Source organism: Pelodiscus sinensis, chromosome 1 (assembly GCF_049634645.1).
Source record: "Pelodiscus sinensis isolate JC-2024 chromosome 1, ASM4963464v1, whole genome shotgun sequence".
NCBI classification, from domain to species: domain Eukaryota; kingdom Metazoa; phylum Chordata; order Testudines; family Trionychidae; genus Pelodiscus; species Pelodiscus sinensis.
Genome location: NC_134711.1, coordinates 287948838 through 287972684, shown reverse-complemented (window position 1 = coordinate 287972684; position 23847 = coordinate 287948838). Strand labels below are relative to the sequence as shown.

The 23847-nt window shown below is 39.1% G+C and overlaps 1 protein-coding gene across 7 annotated transcripts in view; it reads right to left on the bottom strand.

Annotated features, from left to right (window-relative positions):
• The window catches only part of LRCH1 (leucine rich repeats and calponin homology domain containing 1), a 219722-nt gene that overhangs the window by 79362 nt on the left and 116513 nt on the right, over positions 1–23847 (bottom strand). For all 7 annotated transcript variants that reach the window (XM_075919027.1, XM_075919025.1, XM_075919026.1 and 4 more), the window contains 4 exons: positions 16615–16720; positions 12289–12425; positions 9117–9244; positions 2295–2379 (listed from right to left, as the gene is read on the bottom strand). In XM_075919027.1, the coding sequence (XP_075775142.1) occupies positions 2295–2379; positions 9117–9244; positions 12289–12425; positions 16615–16720 (456 nt within the window). The remainder of the gene's footprint in view (positions 1–2294; positions 2380–9116; positions 9245–12288; positions 12426–16614; positions 16721–23847) is intronic.

Here is a 23847-nt window from a genome sequence, read left to right as displayed (position 1 = left end):
ATTTAGCAATCATCAACCAAAACTAGTGCAGCACACTGGCATGTTCAATTAGCATGATCACAGATTCTAATAACTGAGGTTTAGTCAGGATTGTTTGATCAATGAAGTTATGCAAACAGTTTAGAAATAGTGCAAACAATTTAGAAAGAGTGTTAAAAGGTAAATGAAGCTTCTTGCATTGGCAATCATTCTTTACAAAGCTATTCAGGGTGCTAGATTTTTTTAAACTATGTAACTGATCTTCCCAGGTGCTTCCTGACAGTATAGAGCCAAACAGGAACTATCCAAAGCAGCTTTGTAATTATACAAAGTCATCACAGCTTTTTTACAGGTGAAATATTGTATCTCATTTCCTTCATTTGTACTTTTATTTTTATTCAATTAGCAATGGAAGCCATTGACAGACTTTTAAGGATCAAAGATGTAAAAGATGAAAAATCTAATTTTCTTCTTCAATATCTAAAGGCACTGCAGCATTAATTTCAAACAACTTTAGTGCCTGATGCAGTGATTTTGAAAGTTTCTGACTTCATATGAGAAAGACAAGGTATGTGAGGCAATATCTTTTATCGGACCAACTTCTGATGGTGAGAGAGAAACTTTCAAGCCACACAGGGCTCTTCTTTAAATCTTGGAAAGATACGGTGGCTTGAAAGCTTGTGTCTCTAATCAGCAGAAAGAAGTTGGTCCAATTAAAGGTATTACCTCACACACTGTGTCTCTCTAATATGCTGGGACTAATAGAACTACAACTACGTGTCACAAGTGAAACTTACTTCATAGTAACTGTACATTCTTTGAGAGGTGTGATCCCTATCTATATTGCTCAGTGGAGACAGTCATCCATTTTCATTTGCTCTTCCTCCAAAGATTTAATTTTCTTACCCTTTTCTTTTTTGCAGTCCCCTAGTCTCCCAGCAGCCACCCACCATCCATTGACTCTTCTCTCTTTCTTCTTTTAAATGTACAGTATACGTTGTGCCTCCAAAAACTGGCACTCTCTGGACCAGCAACATCCCTCATCTAGCAGGACCAGAAATGCTCCTGGACCAGAAAGACTGGGAGCCTAGGGCCCAGAGGGACAGCCAGGATGGGGCAATAGGGTCAGCAGCCTGGTGGGGGCAGCGCAGGACTGGGGCTGGAGCCCTGCAGCAGCCTTTAGCAGCCCGCAGCAATGCCGGGGCCAGGCTGGAGTCCCCCAGCAGCATGGGTTGGCGTGGAGCCGAAGTTTTTTGGAATCCCCCCAGGAGCGTAGGGCCAGGGTATTGCAGCAGCCCCCGGAAGCATGGGGCTGGAGTTGAGCCCCGCGATAGCTTGGGGCTGAAACCCACCGCAGCCCACTAGAGCACCAGCCGGCCCTGAGTCCTGCAGCAGCCCTCTGGAGAATAGGTAAGAACTCCAAAGCAGCCCTCTGGAGCACGGGGCCAGAGTCCCACGGCTGGCCCTGGAGCCTCCCAGCTGCATGGGGCTGGATCTCTGTGGCAGGAGATTCTGGCCTGTGCTGCACAGAGAGCTGGGCAAGCAGCCCCCCCAGGTTGGGGGAGAGGAGAGGGTGAGGCAGGGTTCTTCCTGGGGGAGCTTGCCAGCACCAGGCGATGGGGCTTGGGGCAAGAGACCATCCCTGGTCCAGCAAATTCTCTCATTTGCGACTGGTGAGGTCCAACCTGTATTTTAAAAATTGCATCAAGTCCAAATTAATTCCTTGGGGGCACCCACCTCTAAAGACTCTATTTTGAATTTGGGGCTTCCAAAAAATGCCAGCTCAGCTGCAAAGTAGTGTGCCTGTTGTAATGCATATTTAGAGAACAAAACAATCAGGTACAAGAACATTACAAAGCAGCGCTAACATTCAGAGTCTGTATCTTCCCATGGCTTTAGACAGCAAGAAACTGAAAAGAAGAGCTGAGCGGTGGAAGTAAAATAAAAATTTAGAGTAAGATTTTCAAAAGGACCTAAAGGAGTTTGGTGCCCAAGTCTCACTGACTTTCAACCATAGCGAGACAAATAACTAATTCTCTTAGGGAATAAAATCACAAAAGCAACAATCAACATGAATTTCTTCAGTAACGTATTCTTTAAACCTTTTGAAATAAGTATTTTGATAGCCTCCTCTACAAGGCTATATAGCATTAAAGATACTCTTTTATCCTCATAATTTCACTCTTTACTTTTGTAGAAATTTCTTACAGAGTTTAGCCACATATTTTTGATGCGTAGAAGACATCTCCACAAAAATATCCAACTGAAAGTATAAAGCAAAATGGCTTGAAAAAGCAAAAATTCAGGCAATTTACCTCTGTAGCAGACAAACGTTTATCTCCATTATCACTGCCAACACCTGAATCAGAATCCTTCTTACTTGGATATATGTCGTCAATGCTAAATGTAAAACAAATGCCAACAGAAAGTTATCTTAGTGTGCAGTAAGAGCCTGATCCTGATCTTAGTGAAGTCACTGCTAGGGATGTAAAGTGTTAACTGGTTACCTGGGTGATGCTTACTGATTAAGTGGTTAACCAATGGCCTGGACTGGCTAGAGCAGCACCCCAGCTGTGGTGCAGTGGGCCTAACCGGAGCAGACTGTTGCCTGCACTGCAATGTGGTGAGCCTGGCTTGAGCGGCCCTTACCTGTGGCACAGCATGGCCAAGTGGGCCCAGCCGAGCTAGAGCAGTCCCCCACCCTCATTGTGGGGGCCACTCCAACCTGGCCAGGGCCACCGTGCTGCACCACAGAAGGGGAGCAGGGGAACCACAGGCGGGGGGCCACTCCTGCTGGCTGGGCCCTCTGCACCTTGCCACAGGTGGCCCCCACCACAGCATACCATTTAACTGGTTAACTTTTGGAATAAGCTTTTACATCACTAGTCAGTTCCAAAACTCCTATTAGCCTCTATGTGAAGTAAGACCGGCAATGTTATTGAGCAAATGTTCAATGACAAGTTTAATGGATTAAACAAACAAGTCCACAAGTTATTAGTTTAAAAGATTTATTAAAAACATGAAAAAATAAGCTACTGTTAAATCATCTCTTTAGTTCACATTCTGATTTCTTTGCATATCCCCAAGGTGACTTTCAAATCAACTAAAATAGCTGTACTCAGACTATAGTCAACTGAATTGCACATGAGCACTAATATATTAAAAATTAATTAGTATTGGGTGAGAGGGGCTTGGCTCTCCCTAGAGTGTGAAGTAATTAATGACGTATATACCTTTTTGATATGCACTAATTTTAAAAATCCTTGAAGTTTAATTATTTAAATCAGTAAACCATAATAATGTGAGGTACCTGCTGCTCTAGTTTCATTGCCTATTTTGACCTTTACTCATTGTACAATACCCGTATTAGTCATATGTTCATGCTCCTAGGATAATACATTGACCGTCACATTTTTCTACATCACACATTTCTATTTTTCATCTAAAAAAATGTAAATTGTAATCTTGCCTAACTCTGCACAGTGTCACTTTTCTCTGCAACTAGACCTGTGTACCAATAAAAAAGAAAAATACAATTTTAAGAATCTTTGTAAAAGCTAAGTCTCAGATTAAGGCTCAGTTTTTACCATCTGTTACCAATAAACAGTGGAATTTTGCATGAAATAATCTGTAGAAAGCCCAGAGATTTTGTGTTTCTTTGGAGGCATTATTATACAATTATGATGATAAACATGAAAACAATATTTTTCATAATTTTTGGTTTTTGTTGGCTAGTGGAAAAGTTAATGAACACAAAAGATATATTTGTGTTAAAGTATATGTGCTAAAATAATAAAAGTATAACACAAGCATTTGGAAAAAGGCTGGTATTCATAATGGGTCCTCCACCATTGTGTTTATAAAATATTATTATTAATGTGGGAGTATCTTGGAGTCCCAATTATGAACCAGCATCTCATTGTTCTAGTCACTTGTAAGAACACAAAACGAAAAAGATGGCAATGTATTTCCCATGAGCAAATTAAATGAAAGCCTTTTCAACTTTGACAGAGTAGATCTCTCTTAGAATAAACTGTATGCTCCTCTTACCATTTTAGCGATACTGGTCACAACTAGGGATGTAATAGTGTAGTTGATTAACCAATAAGCAAAATGCATTTCCTCCCCCTTCCACCAGGTAAATTTTTTAGCAGGCTGGCCAGCAGCCCAGCTCAGTTCCAGCTTGTGCCAAAACCAGGAGCTCAGACACTCTCCCACCCCCGACAGGGGCTGCTGTCACCTTGCTTTGCTGCCTCTATCAGAGGCAGCAGCGCGGGGCGACAGGCAACCAATCCACAAGGGGAGCTGATTTTTAAACTGGCTCCCCTTGAGGATCAGCTCTCCCCTGGCACCTCTATTAAAGAGGCAGCAGCACCGAGTAGCAGGGAGCTTCTTAGGAGTGGGGCTGGAGTGCACTGGCTGCCGGTCCTGCCCCCAGGGACTGTAGAATAGTCGAGTAACCGATAATTCATGAGGTTAACTGACATTTAACATCCCTAATCACAACTGCTGAGCTTACACAGAATTTACCATACCGTATTTTCCGGCGTATAAGGCTACTGGGCATATAAGACGACCCCCTAATTTTTTAGTTAAAAGATAGGGTTTCGTCTTATACCCCAGCGCCCTTCCGCCTCCCCGGCTTTGCTCCCGGTGTCCCTGGTCTGCTGGAGACGGTCCCCAGCAGACCAGGGACACCGGGAGCAAAGCCTCTGAGGACGCCCCGGCAGGGGGACAGCCCCGGCGCGCCTGGGATGCCCCGCCGCCGGCTTCCCCCGAGGCTTTGCAAAGCTGCATACCCAGCGTATAAGACGACCCCCGATTTTTGGGGGATGTTTTTTAACATCAAAAGTCGTCTTATACGCCGGAAAATACGGTATATCATATCCATTCCAAATTTACGAGGGTTAGGATTTGAGAACTTACCTATAATTCTATCAATTTGTTTGGGAGTTCAAATTAGTGTAAGAATGGATTCTTTAAAAATATGTATCACCTGTTGGTCTTTTTTTTTTTTTTTTTTGTCCCAAATGAGCTTAATAAGGAACAACAAAGACTTTTTAAACTATGTTGATAATTAAAATTCACAGATCCATAGCATACTAGAACTGGAAGGCACCTTGAGAGATAATCAAGTCCACTCTCCTGCCCTTGTGGTAGGACCAAGCACCATCTAGACCGGGGTGGGCAAAAAGGCCTCCACAGGCCGAATCTGGCCCACCAAGTGGGTTGATCCGGCCTGCGGAGGCCCTGCCGCTCCCCCGCCTCCAAGGACAATCAGGCCTTGGGGGCGAGGGAGCACTCAAAACTTCCTCTTGCCCTGTGAGCAGCGCTCAGTGCTTTGAAGCACCACGCACTGCTCATAGGGCGGGAGGAGACATCTCGCGCTCCCCCGCCCCCAAACCCTAGTGGCCTGGGGGCAGGAGGAGTGTGCAAAGTTTCCTCCGCCTCCTGCTCTGCGAGGAGCACACAGCACTTCAAAGTACACTCACGCAGGGCAGGAGCAGGGCGAGGGAAGCATTGCACAGCTCCCCCGCCCCCAGGCCAATCAGGGCTTGGGGGCAGGGGAGCACGAGATATCTCCTCTCACCCTGTGAGCAGCGTGTGACACTTTGAAGAGCCGCGTGCTCCTCGCAGGGCAGGGGTAGGGCCTGGGGGCGGGGGAACTGCACAAAGCTTCCTTCGCCCTGTCCTGGCCCTGGGAGGAGTGCATGCTCCATGGTCTGGGGGTGGGGAAGTCCAGAAGCATCATGGCCCCACCCCTTCAGGATCAGGCCCCGTTCCTTCCCGGCTGGCCTGGGGCCACTTAACATTTTTTTGAAAATTATTGCCCACCCCTGATCTGGATCATCCCTGACAGATGTCTATCCAACCTGCTCTTAAATATCTCCAGTGATGGAGATGTCCCAACATCCCTAGGAACTTATTCCAGTGTTTAACTACCCTAATAGTTAGGAAGTTTTTTCTAATGTCCAACCTAAATCTCCCATGCTGCAATTTAGGGCCATTGCTTCTTGTCCTACATCAGATGCCAAGGAGAACAATTCTCCCTGCTCCCTGTAACATACTTGAAAACTGCTATTATGTCACCTCTCAGTCTTCTCTTTTCTAAACTAAACAAGCCCAATTCTTCAAGTCTTCTCCTCATAGCTCATGTTTTCTATTCCTTTAATCATTTGTGTTGCTCTTCTCTGGACTTTCTCCAATTTTTCCATATCTTTCTTGTAGTGTGGTGCCCAGGACTGGACACAATACTCCAAATGAAGCCTAATCAGTGCACGAGAAGAATAATTTCTTGTGTCTTGCTCACAACACTCACGTTAATGCACAATGAATCCTGTTTGCATGTCACACTGTTGACTCATATTTAGCTTGTAGTCCATTACCCCTAGATCTCTTTCTGCAGTACTCCTTCCTAGACAGTCACTTCCCATTCTGTGTGAAACGGATTGTTCCTTCATAAGTAGAGTACTTTGCATTTGTCCTTATTAAACTTCAGCCTGTGTACCTCAGATCATCTCTCCAGTTTGTCCACATCATTTTGAATGATGACCCTATCCTCTAAAGTACGTGCAACCCCTCCCAGCTTGGTATCATCATCAAACTTAATAATCATACTCTCTATACCGTCATCTAAATCATTGATGAAGATATTGAACAGAACCGGACCCAAAACAGACTCCTGCAGAACCTCACTTGTTATGCCCTTCCAGCAGAATTGTGAACTGTTAATCACTACTCTCTGAGAATTATCCGGCTAGTTATGCATCCACCTTATAGAAGCCCCATCTAGGTTATATTTTTCTAGTTTATTGATAAGAAGGTCATGCAAGACCGTATCAAATGCTTTACTAAAGTTTAGGTATGCCACATCCACCACGTCTCCCTTATCCACAAGACTTGATATCCTATCAAAGAAAGCTATTAGATTGGTTTGACATGATTTGTTCTTTACAAATCCATGCTGGCTGTTCCCTATCACCTTATTATCTTCCAGTTATTTGCAAATTAATTCCTTAATTACTTGCTCCATTATCTTCCCTAGCACAGAAGTTAAACTGACTGGTCTGTAAATTCCTGGGTGTTTCTTATTTCCCTGTTTATAGATGGGCACTATATGTGTCCTTTTCCAGTCTTCTGGAATCTCTCTGGACTTCCATGACTTTTCAGAGATGATAGCTAAAGGTCTTCTGATACCCCCCTCTATCAGCTCCTTGAGTATTCTAGGATGCATTTCATCAGGCCATGGTGACTTGAAAACATCTAACATTTCTAGGTAATTTTAACTTGTTCTTTTTTTCTTTAACTCCTAAACCTACCCAATTTCCACTAGTATTCACTATGTTAGGCATCCTGTCATCAATCTTCTTGACAAAAACTTTTAATAATGTCCCTTCAAAAAACTGCCAACTCTCTTCAGTTGTTTTTCCTCTCAGTCTTGCTTCCCATGGGACCTTATCTACTAGCTCTCTGAGTTTACTAAAATCTGCCTTCCTGAAATCTATTCTCTTTATTTTACTGTTCTCTCTTCTACCATTCCTTAGAATCATGAACTCTCTGATTTCATGATAACTTTCACTCAAGCTGCTTTCCACTTTCAAATTTTCAACCAGTTCCTCCCCATTGGTTAAAATCTAATCTAGAACAGCTTCCCCCAGTAGCTTTCTCAACCTTCTGAAATAAAAAATTGTCTCCAATGCATTCCAAGAACTTACTGAATAATCTGTGTGCTGCTATGTTAGTTTTCCCATCACCACCAAATCCTGCGCTTTGGATGATTTTGTTAATTGATTAAAAAAGCCTCATCCATCTCTTCTGTCTCGGTGGGTAGTCTGTAGTAGACATCTAGCATGACATCGCTCTTGTTTTTTACCCCTCTTAAACTAACCCAGAGGCTCTCAACAGGTCTGTCTCCTACGTCCATCTCCAATACAGTCCAAGCATATATATTTTTAGTGTATAAACCAATACCTCCTCCCTTTTTTCCCCTGCCTATCCTTCCTGAGCAAACTGTACCCTTCTACACCAATATTCCAATCGTGTGTATTATCTCACATCCCATTATCCCATTGAAGTCTTGTGCATACACCATGTTTGAAGAATTTAGGTTGCAAATAAGATAATTTAATAGAAAAATAAACTGTCTCTGACTTGTTGCTTACAATCGCAGAGTGAGGACTTTGTTTTCTTCCACAGATATTTTTATATAGGCTACCAATAGGATCAGCCCTGCCCATCCTTTCATTTAAATAGTGCTAGTTCCTGTAACACAGCTCTCAAAACCAAGAAACTGCCTGAAAATTAAAGGCATAATCGACAAATACAAAATACACTTTGGCTCTACTCTAACGATGCAAAGGTGATGTAATGCCAGTTTCATTGGCCAGTAAGTTCTGGCTGCTTTGTGCTGCTCTGGTGTACCAATGAATTTGCCCATAACAATTATATTTCTTAAAAATATTAAAGTCAATACTACTTATCTTCCAGTCATTAGAAATATCATATTCTAGCATGGGAGCAGTTACTGTTTAATTTGTGTCTGATATTTTTTAAACAAGGAAATCCCTAGACAAAAAGCGTATTAACTTTGAGGTGAGATTGAGATGACAAATTGGTAATTAGGATCAACATTTTATCACATTATTACAAAATTTAGAATTATAAAGCTAAGAAATTCAGAGTAAATAAAAGAAATCCAAATATACTAACTTTTCAAAGTGTATAGTTAAGACATCTCAAAAACCTTAACTCTGCTGAGCAGTGACAAAATGAGGGAGAAAACATGAAAAACACTCATGTGCATTTAAAAATTAATTGATTCTAATCTGAAATGAATCCATCAAAAACTAAAATGTCTTAATCAAGTTATATGGTTATGGTGAAGGAATGGTATTTAATAATCATCAAGATTACATTTAGGTTATGTTAAAATGTTCTAATCATTCTGAAGTAATACAGCAGTTTCTCTGGAATAAATATTATTAATTTAGATCAAAGTTTTATTCAAAAAGGTACAACTGACATAAACCTACACTGAAAGCACTTGAAGTAAAAATAAAAATAAATTTCACTTGTTTCCAGACCACTAGAACTGATTTATGTGAACAAAGAAGGCAGCGTTAGGCTTTTATACTTACTTCTCTTCCACAGGTTGCTGCAAGTGTGGTCGCTCTATGACATTAAGATAAAGTGAGTCTGCTGTTTTAATCTGGCAAGCCTGTATGCTCAGATATTTGAATATGTGCACTTTACCCTTCATACAAATCTATTAGGATGAGAAAAAAGTTACAACCATAAATACTAAAAAAATTATTTGCTCCAAATTTGACCTTACTGCTATTAACTTTCTAGAAAAATAGCAGACAAGATGTTTTCTATGATTTTACATCATTTAAAAAAATTACAACAAAACAGTGTGCAAACTCATTTTGCAGCTATGGAGAAGACATTAAGAAGTAGCAATGGAGATAATGAGAGTTTTACCAGTGACTTCAATTGTGGCATGTCCACCATGACCCACATGGGTTTGGGCAGGACAGGCACAATTATGTCTTCTATCACGAATACATTCCAGGAGCAACACACATCTCCCTTACCATAAAGAACAACATAAGGATGTAGAAAAAGCAGGAAAAAAAGAGGCAGCCAGTCAACATACGATACATTATAAATCCAGGAGGAAAGTATCATTCCCCTCCACAATGGAGAAAAACAAAATAAATAATATTTTCAGTTTCTAAGTAATATTTTTTTATTTTAAGAAAGTGGTAAACAGGGCACTCAAATCAAATGAACTGTCTCTTTCTATTTAGTTATATTGTCTTTACAAGTTTCTATGCATTTGTCGAATGCCCTTATTAACATTTGAGAAAAAAAATGTAGCCGTGTCTGATTCACTTAGGCTACGTCTAAACTGCACTTTCTTGTGCAAGAAAATATGCAAATGAGGTAAAGCAGTGACTATCGCCATGCCTCATTTTCATAGTTAATGAGCCGCCATTTTTGGGCAAGGGGCCTTTGCACAAAAAGGAGCCATCTATACAGCTCCTTTTTGCGCAAAAACCCCCTCTTGCGCTAGAGCCATTCTGCTGCTTTTTTCAGGCAGAACGGCTCTTGCGCAAGAGGGGGTTTTTGCGCAAAAAGGAGGCTAATTAAGTATGAGAATGAGGCCTAGCGATATTCACCGCATCACCTCATTTGCATATTTTCTTGCGCAAGAAAGCGCAGTATAGACGTAGTCTCATAGTTTTGAATCAGCTTCATGGTTAGTGAAAAACAGAAAATATTTTCTTTAAGCAAACTATGTCTTATTCTTCTCCATGCCAATCGATCAAAATAATTTTAAGCTCTCAGAATAGAGCTGTAATAGTTTAATGAGTCCAACCAATGACAATGGAAAATTTTGAATATTAGAAGCCTACAGAGAACAATGACATTTCCTTCAGTTATACTGTAATACTCACTTACAGAATCAGAGATTTACTTGGACACTGCAAGTATCCACATACAACAAAATCGAGACTGTGTTGAGGTTCCTAATATATCCCACAACTAGTCTCCTTTTATGAGCCACTAGAAGATTTAGACAGTGTTGCTTGGGCCCTTAACTCAACTGATTTTTTGTTATCTTCATTTCATTCATTGCTCTGGCGTGGGGATGGGGGTTCAGTATGAACACTGCCTCAGGAAGAGAGCAGCAGTTTGGGGCCAGATGAGAAGCGTCTCTCCATGCCTGCTACAGCGCCAGCAGGCACAGATGGGAAGAAGTGCATGTACCTCAGCTGGGTCAGGTCCAGGTTCATTCACCCCTGCATTCCCCTGTCAGCCTCTCTGCCTTCCCTAAAAGGCACCAGGGAAGGTGAGAGGCTCAGTCCTGAGGCAGTCCTGGAAGTGAGGGGTGGAGATGCAACCCCAGTCAGCCCTTTTCACTTGCCCAGTGATTCGGTCTCTTTTCTGTATGATAAGCCTCTCTTCTGTATGATAAGCACTTTCATCCCAGGCACATCCCATTTTCCTGTCACAACCAAACGCTTACTTCACCTTAGTTTATGATAAGAGGAAGCTGTATGCCGAATTTGGTGGTCCTACCTCTTTCCATTTAAGAGTACTTCTTGGACAGATACAGACAGACGGACACATACACAAGCTCCCATAGAGATAGGAACCTGCTGAGTACCACCAAATGTTCTAATGATACCCTCTGCAGTAATTGTTGAGCATCCTCAACATTTGCCCTCCCCTTTCTTTCAGTGAATCTGAGTACCAATTCTCAATGCAGTACAAAGGATTTAAAAAAAAGATCACAAAGAATAAGTTGTTTCGTTTCTTAAGTACAGTAATCTTCCGATAATCCGGCACCTTTAGGACCCAGGGGGTGCTGGATTATCAGATATGTGGGACTATCGGAAGGGGGGGGCTATGAGGGGTCTAAGGTGGTGTGGAGGGGATGCCACCCCAGATCCCTCATAGCCCCCCCTTTCGATAGTCTGGCTCTGCCCCAGGCGTCCCCGATTCAGCCGCTGCTGGCTAGTTTCAGCAGCAGCTGAATCGGGATGCCTGCGGCAGAGCAGCTGGGGTGCTGCCGGGTTGGTCCCGCAGTGCCGAGGAGCAGCGCTACGGGACCTATCGGCAGCACTCCAGCTGCTCTGCCTCTGGCTTCCCTGATTCAGCCACTGGTCAGTTTCAGCAGCGGCTGAAATGGGGAAGCAGGGGGCAGAGCAGCTCCAATGGTCCGGCTGCCCGGAGCACTTCTGGGTTCCTGATGGTGCCGGACCATCAGGAGTGCCGGACCATCTGATGCCGGACCAATGGGGTTTTACTGTACTCTGTAATGTCATCTCCAAAACAGGAGTACATTTGGGATTTTTCCAGTTGCATACCTGCAGTTTCTTTCTTTCCTGGATGGGTATAAAATTTTCCTTTTTCTTGGCATGCTAGACATGTTCATTTCTGGCTATTTATTAGTAGTAGCCATTGAAGGAAGTCAGGTGAATGATAAAGTTTAAAGATGTATTTATAAGGAAGCTGAAATTTAGTGGCAATATATTCTAGAATGACTGTTCAGGTGCTATGTATGCTCAAGAGCACAAGTGCTTGAAGAGACCTACCATCTCCTATTTAAATTTCACAAAAAATTCTAGCTCAAATCAATTGACTGCAATAATTAAGACCCCACAGATAACATTGCTGAGCTTGCAGTCTTCGGAAAACAACAAGATAATGAAGTTTTATACTAGACTCAGGCTGTTCTTGATATCATCTAGCCTACCTTTATGCTAAATCACAACTTAAGTGATACACATTACTTACTTGTGCTGGTGGAGACTGCAGAGGATTGTTTTCAAGAAGTAATACTTGTAACTGCACCATCTTTCTAAAACAAATTGGAATCACGAGCACTTTATTGCAGGAAAAGTCAAACTTTACCAAGGGAAGATCTACTAGTTCTAAAAGTAATAGAAAGGATCATTGTTATTATATTTCTTTATGTGACAAAATAAATGAAATATTTTGGGGTACGATCCTATTTTTAACTGGAAAAAGTAAGCATTCCACAGTATAATGAATTCAATATATTTTTCCTCTAAAAACAAGTTGTGAATGATCCTGTTACTTTAGTTATGAACTCTGTAGACCTTATAAATACATTCAGTTTACAATGTCTACCCAGTGCTGTAGTCACATTCTTAAATTTCCAAACCAATTTGGCTGCTGGCGGTTGCTTAAAATAAAATCAAATACCTTTCATGTTGCAAAAGGAAGTACGGCTATTTTTAATCTATACATTTATAAACAATGTTTTACAAAGAAATTCTGTACCATATTAAGTAGAAATAACTGACTTAACTTCAGTTTCTAGTCATATAAACTATTGTTTGTAGGTTGGGGTACAATGTATTGCACTGTTTTTTCAAAGGAGTAATATGGCTCCTTCAAGTCACTCTCAGTCAAAGATACCTTCTTTGGGATTGCTGATCAGGCAGAGTCAGGAAAGAAGGCTGCTTTCTAATTTATGCTACAGCATCAGATTACTAAGGGATGATCAGTACTGATGACAAACTCTGGAAATCCTGATCTCTCCAAAAGCATTGCCACAATAAGCAATGCTGCCACAATAAGGGACAGAAATTGGATTAAGAAAGAAAATAACCAAATAAAGTCTCTTTCTCCCAACATATTATTAATGTTGATGTTAATTTGGGTGACTAGAAAGAATCAAAGCAAGCCAAAAGAGTAACTGTTCCCTTTTGTGGGCAGGTCTTCATTATTAGCACGCTCAACTTTTTTTAATGCTTTTTATGACTAATATTGAATCACTCAATCATTTAATCCTTACTTGTCCTCAACAGAAATTTTGTTGGAATAAGAACTTCAAAAATATAGAGCAGTTTTTAAACTAAAAGCTGGGGAAAAGCTGATGCAGAGGAGCACATGGATTGGACAGAGACATCTCTTAGGGGAGAGTCTATTAATACAGATTCTCTATATTCCAGTAAAGAGGAGAGGATGGAAGATGATAAAATATGGATACAATCAGATAAGAAACAGTCATCTGAAAAAATCAACTGAAAACAGTCATCTGAAAGAGAGTGCCATTCAAATACATCAGGACATGGCAGCCAGCTAAATAGTGATAAATTTTTCAAGTGATAATACACAAATGCTAGAAGTCTAAATAATAAGATGGGTGAACTAGAGTGTCTTGTATGTAATGAGCATATTGATATAATAGGCATCACAGAAACTTGGTGGAATGAGGACAATCAATGGGACACACTCATACCAGCTACAAAATATACTGGGGGAACAGAACAGGTCATTCTGGTGGGGGAGTGGCAGTATACACGAAAGAAAATGTAGATTCAAATGAAGTAAAAATCTTAAATGAACCTGCATAATAAGGGTATTGCAGAAAGGACATATTTTCACCTGAGCAGGATAGTGTTAGTGACTATGAAATGTTAAGGAGATCAGACAGGCTATCAAAATAAAAACTCAATAATGGTGGGGGATTTCAACTATCTCCATGTTGACTGGGTACACATCATCTCAAGTCAGGATGCAAAGATAAAAGTTTCTTGACGCCTTATATGACTGCTTCTTGGAGCAGCTGGTTCTGGAACCCATAAGAGGAGAGGCAATTATTGATTCAGTCCTAAGTAGAGCACAGGATTTGGTCCAAGAGGTCATTATAATTGGATGGCTTGGAAATAGATACCATAATGTAATACAATTTAGCATCCCCATGGTGGGAAAAACACATCAGAAGCCTAACACTGTGGCATTAGCTTCTGTACCTAATGACTGGAAGATAGATAACATCAGGCTAATATTTAAAAAGGGCTCTAGAGGTGCTCCTGGCAATTACAGACTGGTAAGTTTAATGTCAGTACCAGGCAAATTAGTTGAAACTATAGTAAAGAATAAATCTGTCAGACACATAGATGGTTTCAGTAAAGGGAAATCATGCCTTACTAATCTACTAGAGTCCTTTGAGGGGGTCAACAAACATGTGGATAAGGGGGATCCAGTGGATATAGTATACTTAGATTTCGAGAAAGCCTTTGACAAGGCCCCTCACCAAAGGCTCTTAAGTAAAATAAGTTGTCCTGGGATAAAAGGAAAGGTCCTTTCATAGACTGATAATTGGTTAAAAGACAGGAAACAAAGGGTAGGAATAAATTGTAAGTTTCAAGAGTGGAGAGAGGTAACTAGTAGTGTCCCCCAAGAGTCTGTAATGAGACAATTCCTATTCAACTTATTGATCTACAAAAGGGGTAAATAGTAAGGTGGCAAAATTTGCTGATGATACCAAACTGCTCAAGATAATTAAGACCAAAGCAGACTGTGAAGAGCTTCAAAAAGATCCCCCCCAAATTTAGTGATTGGGCAACAAAATGGCAAATGAAATTTAATGTTGATAAATGTAAAGTAATGCACATTGGAAAAAATAATCCCAACTATACATAAAATATGATGGTGACTAATTTAGCTATAACTACTCAAGAGAGATCTTGGAATCATTGTGGATAGTTCTCTGATAACATCCACTCAATTTGCAGTGGCAGTCAAAAAAGCAATTTTATGAATCATTAAAAAAGGGATAGGCAATAAGACAGAGAATATCTTATTGCCTCTATATAAAACCATGGTATGCCCACATCTTGAATACTAAGTACAAATATGGTCGTCTCATCTCAAAAAAAAATATATTGGCACTGGAAAAGATTCGGAAAAGGGCAACAAAAATTATTAGAGGGTTGGAACGGGTCCCATACTAAGAGAGATTAAAAAGACTTTTCAGCTTAGAAAAGAGGAGACTAAGGGGGGGATATGATAGAGGTCTATAAAATCATGACTGGTGTGGAAAAAGTAAATGAGGAAAAGTTATTTACTTGTTCCCATAGTATAAAATCTAGGGATCACCAAATGAAATTAATAGGTAGCAGGTTTAAAACAAAGAAAAGGAAGATTTTCTTCACACAGCGCACAATCAACCTGTGGAACTCCTTGCCAGAGGATGTTATGAAGACTAGGACTTTATCAGGGTTCAAAAAAGAGCTAGATAAATTCATGGAGGTTGGGTCCATCAATGGCTATTAGCCAGGATGGGTAGAAAGGGTATCCCTAGCCTCTGTTTACCTGGAAATGGATGACAGGAGAGGGATCACATGATGATTCACTGTTGTGTTTACTCCCTCTGGGGCATCTGGCATTGGCTACTGTTGGCAGACAGGATAGTGGGCTAGATGGACCTTTGGTCTGACCCAGTATGGCCATTCTTATGTAACTTCAAGATTTAGCCCAAAAAGTATCTGCTTTCATAACTGCATCTTATCCCCACAAATCCCGTAAATTTATAATCTTCATATCTAGACTCACCTCATGCATTATGATATATACATGCCTAAGGTATTTGTAAGAACCACCCATTTGATGTCTTATTGCTTTATCATCATCAAAATACACATATACCATTTTATGTCAATACTGCATGTCAATGTGTAAAACTGACCCACAACAGTTAATGGTATTGGTAATCAAGCACCAGAAGAAGAGGTGAGGGGACAATATAGAATTTCTTCTGATGCATTTCCGAAGGTATCATTTAGACAACAGCATAATATGCAATTTCAACTCATACAAAAGCAGTTCTGACCTGATTATGCATCTAATTCAAGTACAGGTACAATGAATTCAGTAATAAAACACAGTACTTTTATTTTAAGTACTTCATACTTTTCTTCAAGATTCCTAAAATAATTCTAAGACACTACAGGGGTTGATCCTCAGCCAGTATAAATTTTCCTAACTCCACAATAGAGCTAAAACATATCCCAGGAGAGGTTCTGTCTGCATAAGTCATTAATAAATAATAAACAAATTATTTGAAGACAAGTATAAATCCACCATGAATCAGAAAGATAATTCATTATAAAAAAGACCCACATGTTCCCCCTGCTAGACAGTAAGTACTGTAAAATTTTGCTTCTACTCAGTAATCCAAACTGAACTAATTATAGCACATGGAAATTGTGAGGTTTTTATTCTTACTTATTTACATTATTAAATACATGCATACGTTCAAAGTTTTGATTAAAAGAATTTTAAAGGTCTTTATTTTATTTTTTTTACCTTGTGGTAAAACCTTGAGGTAATTTCTTCTGATATTCAGTTCTCTTAGAGATTTCAACTGGCCTATCTGCTGTGGCAAAGCAGTGATTTCATTGCAGCTGACATCCTACATTAAAAGCAATAAGGAGATAATGAACTACCTTTCCTCAAGACAGTTGACTATTATGGGTGTGAAATCAAAGTACTTTGTTGATCTATTAAAATATGTGTTGCAGGTTAATGAAATGTAAATCCTTATAACCTACCATGTGTCATCTTTGCACTGAAAAAGATGTGCAAGCCATGTGATAAATGTCACATCACATAAAACCAAAATACAGCATTTACTTAGATTTGCTAAGTGAAGTTACACAAAGTGCCATTTGGGCTGCCTGTTACTTTTTCTACATCTGTTTTTGTTTTTCAGTATTTTCTGAACAACTTGGCAATCTTTTGGAGGTTGGAGAGAACACTGATAGGAAACAATCTTCTAAAATCAAGTTGCTGTCGTTTGATGGATTTCTAAATTACTTACTTGCAGGGAAGTTTGGTGAGGACATATTAGAAGTTGAATTTCATCTTTTTAAAATCAATTTCAATATTTTTCTTTTTTTAAACACCAAAATGCAAGAAACACAAAAGTGTGACAACTGCAGTTATTTTTTGTGCAGTAATTTAAAAACTGGATATAGGAAGGGGCTCACAATTACTGGTAGGTATGCTTTTCATACTTCAGGCTTACACAGAGAAGGAGGGAAATCTCCTCTTACAAAAGACACCTATTACACAGAGAGAAAGAAAACTTGCAATTTAAGATAATGGGAAAAACTCTCCACTTTTACACTAATCACTTATTTTATGGGAAATATGGAGGATGTTAAAAAAGCAGTAAATAAAAATTTTCAAAAGCATGTGACTTAAAAGCATGAGTTGCATTGAAAACAAAGGAATTTAGATTCCAAAATCATATAGGTGCTTTTCCCCTTTTTTATAAAAATTAGAAAATTATAGCATGCTAGAACTGCATGAAGTCATTAAGTTCAGTCCCCTGCCTTCATGGCTGGACCAAGCACCATCTAGATCATCCCTGACAGATGTCTGTCTAACCTGCTCTTAAATATCTCCAATGATGGAGATTACACAACATCCTTAGGCAATTTATTCCAGTGCTTGGCTACCCTGACAGTTAGGAAGTTATTCCTAATATGCAACTGAAACCTCCCTTATGCAATTTAAGCCCATTGATTCTTGTCCTATCATCAGAGGTTAAGGAGAATACTTTTTCCTCCCTCCTCCTTGTAACACCCTTTTATGTACTTGAAAGCTGTTATGTCCCCTCTCAGTTTTCTCTTTTCCAAACATGCTCCCAGAAAAGAGAGCCCTGGTTTTGGGAGATGCAACATATATACCATGTCTTCCTCTTCCCCTTTATTCACAAGGCTTGTTATCCTATCCTATCAGGTTGTTTTGACAAAATTCATTCTTAACAATCCATGCTGTTACTTATCACCTTATTGTCTCCCTGATGTTTGCAGATGGATTCCTTAATTATTTGCTCTGTTATTTTTCTGGGCACAGAAGTTAAGCTGACTGGTCTTTAGTTTCCTGAGTTGTTCTTATTTCCCTTTTTATAGATGGGCACTATATTTGCTCTTTTCCAGTCTTCTGGTATGTTTCCCGACTTCCATTACTTTTTCAAAAATGATAGCTAAAGGTTTAGATGCCTCCTCTATCAGCGCCTGGAGTATTGCAGGATGCATTTCATCAGGCTCTGGTGACTTGAAGACATCTAACTTTTCTAAGTGATATTAATTTGTTCTTTTCCTATTTTAACTTCTGAACATACTCAATTTTCACTGGCATTCACTATGTTAGGCATCCAATTGCTACCAACCTTCTTGATGAAAACCGACACAAAGCAGGTAAGCACCTCTGCCATTTCCAAGTTTTCTGTTATTGTTTTTGCCTCTTCACTGAGCAATGGGCCTACCCTGTCCTTGGTCTTCCTCTTGTTTCTAATATATTTGTAGAATGTTTTAGTATTATCTTTTATATCTCTAGCTAAAATGAGCTGGTTTTTGCGCCTTCAACTTTCTAATTTTGCCCCTAGATACTTGTTTTATTCATCTTTCGTACTTTGACCTAGTTTTCACTTTTTATAGGACTCCTTTTTGATGTTCAGATCATTCAAGATCTCCTGGTTAAGCCAGGGCAGTATCTTGCCATACTTACTACCTTTTCTACACGGTGGAAGGACGTGCTCTTAATAATGTCCCTTTGAAAAACTGCCAACTGTCTTCAATTGTTTTTCCTCTTAGTCTTGCTTCCCATGGGACCTTACCTACCAGCTTCCTGAGTTTAGTGAAGTCTGCCTTCTAGAAATACACTGTCTTTATTTTACTGTTCTCCTTTCTACCATTCCTTAGAATCATGATCACTTTCACCAAAGCTGTCTTCCACTTTTAAATTCTCAACCAGTTCCTCCCTATTTGTTAAAATCAAATCTAGAACAGCCTCCCTCAGTAGCTTTCTCCGTATTCTTGAAGTAAAAAATTGTCTCCAATACATTCCAAGAATTTGATGAATAATCTGTGCCCTACTGTGTTACTTTCCCAACCGATATCTGAATAGTTGAAGTCCCGCATCACCATCAAATCCTGTGCTTTGGATGATTTTTAATAAAAGCCTCATCCTACCCCTTAGGTAGACTGTAATAGACCCCCTGCAATGACATCACCCTTGTTTTCACCCTTTTAAACCTTATCAGGAGACTCTCATCAAGTCTGTCTCCTATGTCCATCTCAACTTCAGTCCAAGTATATACATTTTTATAGTATATACAAGTGTGTGTGTGTGTGTGTGTCTCTCTCTCTCTATATTTAGAGACACACACACACACACACAAATATGTGTGTGTGTGAGTGTATATATAGAAGTTTATATAAAGCAGCACATGCTCCCTTTTCCCCTGCTTATCCTTCCTGATCAAGCTGTATCCTTCTATACCAATATTCTAATCATGCGTATTTTCCCACCAAGTCTCTGTGATACCAACTATGTCATAGTTGTGTTTATTTTCTTGGTTAAGTTTGCCGCACCTAAAAATTATAATATATACTTTTAATCAGAGAACTTTGCGAATTCATAATGTATATAAATTGTCTAAAACAAGGGATGCAAAACACCTAGAAGAGAGAGCACTCCGCTGGTTAATTTGCAATGACGAGTGCGCATCTCTGACCCTAGTGAGCGCTATGTGCTATGTTCCCGTGATCACAATTTCTAAAAGAGCGATTGCTAAAAAGGCAGAGCTTCCCACAGCTCCCATTGGCCAGGAATGGTGAACCACAGTCAATAAGAGCAGCAGGAGGGGGAAGAGGCTATTCCTGTGGATGATCGATGTAAACAAAAGGTCTCACAGCCCTCCAGTGGATTATTCTGAAGGTAATCATGTGCTGAAGCCTGAAATAAATGTATTAATAAATACTGTTGATACATTGATCAAGATTCTAAAAAGCCTAAAATCAGTACCAAAGATCCCCTTTTGCAATTGCAGTTTTTTAAAACAAGATCAAATTAACTTTCAGGCTTTAGCTTTATGTTATCAAGCATATCAGTATGAAGCCAACATGAGACTGAAAGGAATGCAGAACCTTTCGTATAAACCTGTGATGCATTGTCATTTGACTAGCATGGTCCTGAAGGTTTCAATGTGCTGTATAATAGGGAGATCAATAAAAGTAAGGAGACACTGTATCTCCAAGAGTATAATTTCAGTAGTGATAACACTTTTTCCTAAAGAGAAATGGACATTTCCTGAAGACATTAACCCCTACTTTTATGGTTTTTGTTTCAAGTGGGAGAGTTGCACCATACTCATGAGCTCAAAGATTAGGCAGTTCCCCCAAATCAGGTTTCAAATTTGAAAGGAGTTTCTCTAATACTATTCAAAGATATTATGTCAATTCCATTTACAAATCAGGAATTTCTTCAAAAAATAATTAATTAGTGGAAAAAATGAAGGGAAAGGGGGCTCTATTTGTCAATAATGAACTAGGTATCAGACACACAAGTCTCCTTATCAGTATCTCACTGCAGCCAAAACTTCCTTCCCTTGTCAAAACAGAGCCAGGAAATTGTTTTAAGTTTTAGACAATGAAATTTAAAAAATCCTTGTTAATGAGTGCACTGGAAGCTGTCTCTTGTGCAAATTACTGTAAAGTGTGGTTAATTACATTGTTCTTAGTTCAAATATTTTTAGAGCTTTACTGCCCTCATTTTAATCTAAAGACTTTAAACAAGTTTATAATTAAGCATTTACCTTTTAGAACAAAGTTTAAAAGGTAAAGTCATCCTCTTGCAGAGAAACTGTAGAGCAGGAATGGGTCTAAAAGGATATTTCTGTGTGTCTATGAATCCTTAATAAAATTAGCTTTGGTTTCAGGATGCAAGAGAATCTTTCCAAGAAGTATAATAATTTGATGGTTGTTAGTAACTCTAAGAATAAAGTCTGCAGGTGACATTTTAAGAAATCCAAGAATAAAACTCCTTTGCTGAGTCAGTGTTCATAGACACAAGATACCCAGAGACAGGAGTATCTTTTATCTGACTAAACACTGCATACAACTTTTTTTATTTTCTGATTGGGTACATAATGACAAATCAAGAGCAATGTACTTCTCCTATATAATATATTACCTAAGTTTGTTTGTATTGTTTTTGTTGCAGCAAATCCTCGTCTTAAACTTTGAAATTATTTTCCAAGCACTATATCAATGTTGTCAAATTAGAACCCAAGAATTTTCTAGTTTTATTAATTTTTAAAATAAACGGACAGTTTTGAATTTTGGTTTCAAGGACTCCCTCGTATAATTAAAATAATGTGCTCCAACTGTCTTTTCAAATGCCAAAGGTTAATATTTGATGAAGGACAGCTTTCTTCTAATAATGTCATTAAATTTTTATCCATTGTCTCCCTGGACAAGCTCTCTTAAATAAGACTAGAGAATAACAGTCAGTTTAAGTTTATTTCTATGGCAAGTGGAATTTGGAGCTCTACAGCAGCATGCAGGTTACCTCCATGCAGCTATGCTCCTTGTACAGAAGGAATGAACAATTCCATCCATAGGCCACATCTCCTCAGCAGTAGAACCAAAGTAATGCTTTTAACAGGCACCTCTTCACAGTCAAGGAGAAGATACACCCCTTAAGATACATATAAACAATCTATATTAATTTCAGTGAAGTGTTAACTGTAAGACTTCTGTTTCAATGTGTGCCCATCTCATTTTTCTAAACTACTACAAATGTTTGGGCCTGCGGGGGGTTTCAACCATCTCAGTCCCATCTACGTCAAAAATCTGATAGCACTTTGAACGCTGATAGCACATAAAATAAATCTTCTGCCTGTTGGCCCACTGGATGATTTGTCAAGAGTCATGTATTTTCCCATTAACTACTAATTCAATTATTGCATTGAAACAAAAGAAAAACTATGTTGATTTCATTATTTATTTTCAAATTTAAATTTTAAAAAGTCATCTTTAAGGTACCTTTGTTGGTTACAGAATTTCATTTTGTTTTTTACTCATAATTAGAACCAACTCAGATAAGGACAGCTAGATTCAATTCTGGTTCAAGCAGACTTAATTTAACAATATTTCAGTTTCAGCATATAATAGTTGCAGTTCCACCTTCATTATCCCTTCTGAAGATGATTAGTTTGTCCAGCTGTACACGAGGACAGAATTTAGTCTGCAGAAACTTTATTACCGGTGATGAAATAAAAAAAATAAAAGAATCCAGATTGACTTTTAAATCTCAGGGTTGAGTTTGCAACATTGACAACAGAAAAAAAAGTTTGCTTATAAACTGAACATATAATATGAAATAATTGAGATGAACAAAATATCATGGAACTCTCAATGTTGTTTTACTGAGTCACTTATCAGCATGGGTCTACAGTCAAGTTGACTGAAACAGAAAAAAATGACCTCAAAGGATTATCTAATTGTGTTGCTACACAGGAACAAGATTAATTTCACTCAACATCTTTAACTTGTAATGATTTCAAATTAGTAGAAAAGACAACTATAGTGTGGTTCCATTCATTTTGGATTTCTTTCTAAAATTATTCTTATAAACGATAATACACATTTATTCTAACAGATGGTCCAAGCAAGGACAGCAATCAGTAGGTTAAGGATAATTAAACAAATGGTGATAGTGGTGGTATGGATATCGATTTTACTTTAATATTTATTAGCTGAAAGGTCAGACATATAAAATGACATTTAAAAAGCAAAATTTTTGCTTTGTTAGAACTTTTTCACCAATCCTACTGAAATCCATTGAATAAGATTCCAGATAGCTTTCAGATGATTGAAACAGTTAATAGTATTCCACTAAATATTCATAGGCCTTTCACCGGATTAATTTTTTTGTTCACTGCCTATTAAAACATTTTCAATTTGGTACTTACTGAAATTTACTATATTGCCAAAGGTCAAATAATTCCTCAACATGGGGACATATGAGTTTACGCAAATGTTCAACACTGACATGAATTTCACCCAGCACATCCATCTAAAAACTCATGATTCAGTTATGAGCTAAAGATTTAATAACCAAGCCAGCTCTTTTAGAGCTTATGCCGTCTCAGACCATATTGAATGCAAGGGAAAATAACTGAACTACTCAATTGTAATTAATTGCAATAACCACAGGAAAGTTATTTTCCTAAATAATATGAGAAAAGAATCTGAATATTCCACTGAAGGGACAGCATCTTAATGGAAATTAAAAAAAAACATTTCAATGCTTAATTTCAGAGATTAAAAACAGATTTACACAACAATTTACTTATGAAATGAATTCATTAAAATTTGGGTACAATAAATAGGGAAAAGTGTGTTATATCTCCATCAGATGGAGAAGGTACATGTGACGTGTGTGCATATCCCACACTGAGATAAAAGGGGTTAAAATCCTGTGGGTGAAGGAAGTCCCACACCTCCAGCCAAACTGGGCATGCTCCAGGTGCTGGGGCAGTATAAAAGGGAGTAGCTTAGCTCAGTCTTTGCTGGACAGGAAGGAACTGCTACAGGAGTTCCAGAAGCGGACCAGCAAGAGAGACAGCTGATGGGGAGCTACATACCCAGTAGACTGTATCAATCCTCTAGAACTAATGAAGCCTTAGGGGGACGCTGGTGCTGCAGAGTCTGAAGACCCCCGAAACCATATGGTTCACCCCAA